Here is a 7,819-nt window from a genome sequence, read left to right as displayed (position 1 = left end):
CATGGCCCTTCACCTGTGACCCATATAGAAAGGGTTAATAAAAGCAGAACCCCTTTTTTGGGGGGGGGGGGGATTCCTTAGAAATTTTCCAACAATCAAAAACTGATCCTCACTATTTACTTACTAAATTTCTTCCAGGTTTATCATAATATTTAAGTTCAAAACCTTTAGTATTAATCTCACACTTTTCCAAAACAGCTTTAAAAAAATTTTATTTCCATTTTCAAGAAATCTAATCACCTAGACATTTCTTCTACATGTAAACACAAGTAAAGAAATTGTTTACCACTTTAGTCATTTTTTCTTCCTTTTGCAATAAATTTCCCATTAAAATCACAAAAAGGAACAGCAACACACTTGACTATCTTATAGTTGACATGAACATGAAAACCCTTGAAATCAAATTCAACTTTTGAAGATCTATGACTTTCATAATCTCTTTTTTACTCTAAAAGTTAGCAGTTTTCTTACCTGAAAATGTATTTCAGATACTCACCTCTATGTACAACAAAGAACTATTCCCTTGCTCCACACCTACATATATTGATGTGTACTGTGCCAGCCTATGATCTAATCATCATTAGACTATAGCCCTTCACCAATAGGAGGGTGACACATCCTCCATGTGCAATAAACTCATTAGCCTTAACATTTGAACAAAGTCTCATTCCTGACAAATAAAAATAAATACATCAGAAGTTGGAGGACAGGTGGGAGGTTAAAGAAAAAGGTGAATAACTATATGAAATACATTTTTCAGGTAAGGAAAAATGTTACCTTCAGAAATGTTTACTTACCTCTCTGTACAACAAAGAGTTAGAAACCCACATTGAAAAGATGGTGTAGGGGCCAGGGCCAGTGTCAATAAAGAAATAACAAAGATGAGTGCATTTCTGAAAATGTAGTGTCAGAAAAGGAAAACCTATGGAGTGCCACCTGATAGTGGTGGTGGTAGGCTAGTGGGGCATCACTCAGTAAGAGACCACATCTATCTCATGCAGGGGAATACTCTCTACCCAAAATAAGTTGTAGGACAAAAACTTTTGTGTGGTGCTAAAGTGTTGCCAAGGTAGGTGGGAAGTAAGCTTGCTCAACTGGCCATTTTCTCACAAGCGGACAGCTCAATAGTAGTATTGTGGAAAACTCCATCTAAGAAATGGATACTGAGCAGGGGCAGATGGTTTTAACACTTCGTTATCCCCTGTTCAATGTGGTTTTTGGAAAAGAGAAGTATTTCCTATAAGACATCACTGGCCACTTAGCAAATTCCATCATCCTCAGTACATATATAACAATGACGATAAGGGAGCTGTAAAATACAATCAGCAAATTGCCTTGCTAGTCTCTGGAAGGACTGAAGAATAGTTATTGGAGTGAAGTGAAACCCAGATACAGGAAACTGCAAGGTGGTGTAAGAAATGTGACATAAGTATGTTTAGGGTCATACACATCCCTGCCTGACTGCAAGATCTTACAGAAGTAATATCAAGAGCTAGAGGCAAGAGAAACCATGAGATGACTAATTTAATGAGAGAAGACATGAAAAATAAGAAAAGTGTAATCATTCATAGAAAAACAAAATAGCCAAAGGAGATGTACAACCCAACTGGTCAAAGAGAAAGTGAAATCCTATGGCAAGAAAAGATGTTCTTTGAATGCTTGAGAGACAACAGATGTTTCTGTTTGTATGTATGTTTTAGTGCAAAGCTACACTGTTCACCACAGTCAAACAAACCTTGGATATTAGCATTTAAGTCTGTTAACTTAATGCTGATCCAATAGGGGACTTTTTTTAATTGCTCTGAAAAAGGGGAGTGCAAATAAGATAACAAAAAACAGCTCATATGATACAAAGGAAATTATCTTGGTCAGAAAGATTACACAGGAAAAAGGGTGTTAAGTAGAGAAAACATTTAAATATCCTACTACCCTCCTGGAGCAATTAGAGAAGAAGAGTAACCCGTCTTTCTGGTAATTAGTGTAAGAGGCATCAAAGGCAAAAAGTGAGAGCAACTGTTCCCATAAGCAAGAAGGAGACAAAAATATGTCTGAGGCATATAAAAAGATTGAACCACTCAAGACACAGAGCTTCCTCTGCCAAAGTCATAGAATCTGGGATTGGAAACCAAAAGATTTGGAGGTAGGTACTGAGGGGAAGCAATAAGCCAACTACATTAGGACTCTCCTAATTGGAGCACATCCAATGAAATCACCAGGAGATGGAAAAACCATTCTGTAAGATGGATTTGGTTTAAGTAAGCTGCAACTTGGGCCTAAACTCCTAAGACATGATAGACCAACAATCAAACTTGGTGGTCATTGACTCAAAAGAGAAAGTCTAGCACAAGGAAAACAGAAATCCTGAGACTGAATATCTACCTACTGGTGAATGGAAGAAGCAACAAAAAGTCTGAATGTATCATAAAAAGATAAAATGGATGATGACAGCAAGGCTGCTGAGCAGCCATCTCCGGAATGAAAATATAAAGAAACTGCTCTTCTAGAGACCAGACTGTAGAAATGAATCAGATGTCCAAAATTGCACCCCACCTAAACAGAGATATTAGTTGACAGGTTACTGTTTGTAGATTTGGCTGTCATCAAGATCAAAGCAATACAATGTCTCACCTCTACTGTGCTCACCAAAAGTATGGAAAACCTATGTACGTGTTATAAGCACTGGAAGACTCCAAACAGATGCAAGTCCAAGTGAGGTGGGGTAAAGGAAGGTCCAGGGTTGTATAGAATTGAGTGACCATCACTTGAGTATCTTCTTTCAACTTGAAGATTTCCTTGTTTTATTTCTTTTTCTCTTACCCTCCACCTCCTTGTTTTTTCTCACTCACTCAACTTCTTTGCTATATTTCCATGCTTCTCCTTTTTTTGGAGGCTTAACATCAACTCCTTGTCAGCTTTGCTATGGAAACTCTTGCACATTCCTATTTTTCACCTTGTCCTTGTTGATCTTCTTCCAAAGAGCTTTTGTTTGAGTTGGCTATAACCCCATGTGTTTACCATTGGGTCTGGTGGGCTTTTTCTTAGAAGTTACTTTTCTGAGGCCTGCTATTCTGCTATTATATGGATGTTGGTGTCTACTTGTCTTATCCAATGTTGCTTTCTCTTTGGAATTTCCATTTTCTTTCAGAAGTTGCTTTGTTTGGAGTGGCTTATTGGTTCTCCTGTTCAATCCTGACCCTCACCCTATATCTTATTCACTTGGTGGGTCTTTCTCAATTTGTATGTGGTACAGGTTCAGCCTACTCTTTAAAGTTTTTATGATATGAAACTTCTGATACCAAGGCACTCATGGCTCCTTAGTTCTTGCAGTACACAATTTCTCTCTTTTTAAAGACACTCTTGTCTTGAGTTCCTTTTATTCTAAGCCATACCATTCAGTTGATTCTGGCCAATCAATATAAGTATATCCAAAGATTAACTGTCTTCTTTTCCCCTTGTTGTTGTTGGTGGTGGCAGAATCACACAAAAATAAAGCCAAAGATTCAGTAAAAAACAAATGGAGAAAAAGAAAACAAAAGACACATACCTGGGTGATCCAGGCAGTAAACTATGAAGGTGGGATTACCTGATTCTCTTCAGGAAGAGGTAACTAGAAGCAAAAGCAGTCATGGAAACAATAGTGATGAAACTCTTCAAAAGGTGGAGCAGGCCCAGCTGAAGTTACAGAAGGAGGAGGAGATCAGGAACCCTGGATCCAATATGAAAATGGAACCAACCACCTGGTGTTCAACTGCAATAACATCGCCAATGTTAAGGTGCCTTCAGTCACCATGACAGTGTTAAATGACTCCTGTTCAGTAGTGTCAGAACCTCGGAAGATGTCAGAAATGTGGAAACATTAATTCATGATTCATCTGATCCATGAAACAACTTTTTTTTAGAAATAAAAATAGGCCTGGTTTGTCAATTGTTCAAAGGGCTAGGATGTGTCCCAAAATTAGAAATTTGATTAAAAGAAAAAAATCAAGCTGAAAATAATTCAAATCAATGTTGTAACTGAAATATTTAAAATTTCATATATTTCTTTCTTATAATCAATAAAACTAAGGAAGCAAAACTACACCACAAATGATAATGAAAGCTTAAAATAATAAACACAAAAATTCTGTTAATACCCAAGAAAAAATGTCTGAATAAAGCAGTGCTGAAAAAAGAATAATGTTTGTTGAAATGCTAGTATTCATGAAGCTTACATGCATGGCCAACATACCACCTTCATTTTGGTGGAAGGCTATAGTGTAATAATGACTATCATAGGCTAGCACAGAACAGCAGCAGCATAGAGTAATAGCTCTTTATTGTGCAGAACTGAGAAAACATTTCTGAAATAGTCATGCTACTTTTTTTTTCTGATAAACCAATGCATCCTCTACTTCACAAGACAAATCTCATACATTGGCATTTATAATTTATTCATAATTTAACTCCACCATTCTATAAGTTTTTGTTTGTAATGCCAAATTTTGTAAGAAATGTACTTCTTTTCAATAATTTCACTAATCTATTAAGAATTTCCCTTTTAAGGTCTGCACCCAATCTTTCTCTCATAGAAGTATTCATCTTTATAAATAACTAGTTTAGTCTCACTTGAAACACTGTGTACAGTTTTGATTTTCTTATCCAATGAAGGATACTGACTTATTGGAATTGAATTCCTGAACAATAATGAAGCATGGGTTTATATTTTTCTCACGGGTGGGTGTGCATGGATACCAAATAGACCAAAAGGCTCTTTGTTGTCCATATGTAATGTAAATTTCTTCTAATGTTTAGAAGTCAGCTTTCTTAACACCATGAAAAGGAAAGAGCTTTTCTTAACTCTACAACTGGTTTCAATAGAAATATAATGATACTATAATTGCTAGAGATCATGCAGTTCTTGTACTGTACTTCTTACTACATCTTTCTCAGTACCAAAAACAAAGGTTAAAATATAAATTTTCTGCCGGGGTTTTTGGCATGCTGAATAACAATCTCCTGCAATTTCAAGAAGTTCTTTAACCTTACTAAAGAACAAAGACCCATTAAATTTCCCTAAGATAAAAGCATCCAATAGTAATAAGTCATTTCCACTGGCAAATTAATGATCTTGTACATTTATACTTTGTTATCATTGTAAGTGACCTGATATGAAGATTTACTGAAAATGCCAAATAATCATATTTTCCTATTTTTGTATGCCACCAACCTCAACCAAAAATCTACATATATTTTCAAACATCTACAATATCACATCTCTCATATGCCTTCAACCAACTTCAGATGACTAAAGACTTTCAAACCTTATAAAGTAACATTTTCATACTACTCATTCATAGTTTTGAAATGCCAATAGTATATGATATGACAACAAACCTCACCTGGCAAAATGAAGAACTCAAAAGAGCTACTCAACAAGTTATAGTGAACCAATGGTCTAGGGCAAATTGTGTGTAAAACAAACTAATGCTATACTGAACATCCTCAGCATGATCTGCAAGTTTATGCTTTTTTCCTTACACTACTCCTGAACTTGGCTTATTCTAAAATGACTGGAAAGAGCTAATCATAATGCCTGGTAGGCATTCAAGCTCTACTTTAGAAAATCTCCTTATGGTTTTATTCTACAAGTAGTTCAATGCAAAATAGAAACTTTGAGTTAATTACACAATCCACTCACTTCAAAAATTAATCTCAATTTGAGCCTACTATGTTTGTTGAGTTTTATGAGATGGGAAGAAGTATTCTTCTATATGTGAATTAGGCCAAGCATTCATGATCATTTCACCTTTGTTCAGAAAGTAGTCTTTTAATTCGTATGGCTCTCAATACAGTTACAGTAATGTGATAAGATTTTAAATGATATTGTTAGTTTATATATATATATATATATATTAATATGCACACATTTTTTCACTAATATTAATTATTATGATAATAACCTCTTAATTCATTAGAAAACGAGTTATTTTGAATTATAATTTTAAACATTTTCCACATTTAATTTTGACTTTTTAAGAGGCTAAAAACCATTTTTAATGATGTACACAAAACAACTAATAATAATATCATCAATAATCAATTTTTAGATAAAAGTTATCACATTGGGATTAATGGAATGGACAAAAAATCAAGTTTAGCCATAATGATACATGTAATACTAATACTAAACTAATAGTAATATGACTTTATGTACAGTAATAGACTACGTTAAAATTGTGAAAGGCGGGTAATCCTTAAACCATACCTATAGTCAAAACACCTTTTCTGTTATTGTTAAGCTTACTTATGTTTCGATTTTTTGTTGTTTTCCCTAAAGTCTATGTTTATAATTTGTAAACTGTATGAAACATGATCATCGATTTGTCAAGTGTTCCATTACGAATAAATGTAAAAATACTTCATTGCGATAATTCTAGATCGTTGTTAACAAGTGCCAATTTTCTATTACAGCCAAGAAACAATAGAAACATACGTTGGTTACCATGTTATTTGTACGACGCAACAAGTCTACCGTTCTTATTCCTTAACGTTATTAAGCCTAATGGTGATAACAGTACGGCAGAAACTTAGGGGGCCGCCATATTGAAAACAGTGACTCCTAAGATAATTTTATCAAATTTTTAAAACGATTTGAACAATGATTTTCAAACCATCAAAGGAATTATTGTGTTTTTTAAATGTCAAATGTCGGCTCAAAACAAATATTAATATATTTTAAAAGAACAACGTCACTTCGCATCTTATAGAACTCAGTTACCAATGACAATACAGTAGTAGATAAGCCGCCATTTTAGTTTTCGGTCTACAAATACCCTAACATTTAGGCCTAACAAAAACTCAAACTTACTTGTATTATAAACATGAAGTTCGTCCACAATTCCTTCGTTGCCGCCACCAAAGACGATCATCAGATCTTTGATAGAAACTGCTCTATGACCATGACGAGGTCTTGGAGCAGGACCTGTAGTATTTGTCACCCGCTTCCACTTCAGTATGGGTGCCGCCATGTTGAATCATACCCATACGCCTGGAAAAAGCATGCGACTGCCCGGATGATAAACACAATGTAAAAAATATTTAAAATGCTATAGTTATTTTTAAAACTTATATACATGTCAATTTCAGCAACTTTCAAGCAATTTTAGGATACATTATTACAATTATTTAAACTTCTAATAAAAAATATGATAAATTCACAAAGTGAAAAAAGTTTCCCATAGTTCCTTATTTCTAACCAGCTCCTGGATTTTTACAAGGGGTAGCTTAGTGCAAGTGACCTTGGTTTCAGGAAAGGGACCAACTGTATAATAATTATGTCAGTTTCATACATCAAATTTAAGAGAGAAAAAAGTACAAAGTATAGCAAAGTTTAACGGAAAAACAGTACTAATCAAAACTTTACATGATGTAATCTAGTTTAAAATGCAAATTCTCATAAATTTAATGTTATTTAAAAGGTACAAAATAAACTGACAATGGAATAAATAAAATATTAAAATAAGAAAAACACTAATGCTAAGCAATTGTAAGCTTCTGCATTTAATTTAATAATAGGTTATTATTATGGATACTTGCTGCAATAAGGCAGAGTGAAAGAAATTAAGGGTACTGGGTACAGAATACATTCGTTTGGTGTGCTGTAAATTTCAATGCTGACGACTAAACGTCAGACAATCTCCCACATCGGATAAACACGCAAAATAGCCCACTCCAAAACTAGAAAATTATACACATTCTACAAAAAGTTATTCCGTTCGTGTCAATTCCTAACTACACTTCAAGAAAACTAATATATATATATATATTGTTACGACAGCGG

At 34.4% G+C, this 7,819-nt stretch overlaps 1 protein-coding gene across 5 annotated transcripts in view; it reads right to left on the bottom strand.

Moving 5' to 3' along the window:
* LOC106458284 (host cell factor 1-like) overlaps positions 1-7,029 on the bottom strand; it is a 100,412-nt gene extending 93,383 nt beyond the window's left edge. For all 5 annotated transcript variants that reach the window (XM_022384452.1, XM_013917776.2, XM_022384456.1 and 2 more), the window contains exon 1: positions 6,848-7,029. In XM_022384452.1, coding sequence (XP_022240160.1) covers positions 6,848-7,007 — 160 coding nt within the window. In that variant the 5' untranslated portion in view covers positions 7,008-7,029. The remainder of the gene's footprint in view (positions 1-6,847) is intronic.
* Between the last annotated feature and the right edge of the window lie 790 nt (positions 7,030-7,819).

The sequence above is a fragment of the Limulus polyphemus genome, unplaced genomic scaffold (genome assembly GCF_000517525.1).
Source record: "Limulus polyphemus unplaced genomic scaffold, Limulus_polyphemus-2.1.2 Scaffold439, whole genome shotgun sequence".
NCBI lineage: Eukaryota > Metazoa > Arthropoda > Merostomata > Xiphosura > Limulidae > Limulus > Limulus polyphemus.
The sequence above is the reverse complement of the archived record's forward strand: the minus strand, read 5'-3'. Positions and strand labels throughout refer to the sequence as shown.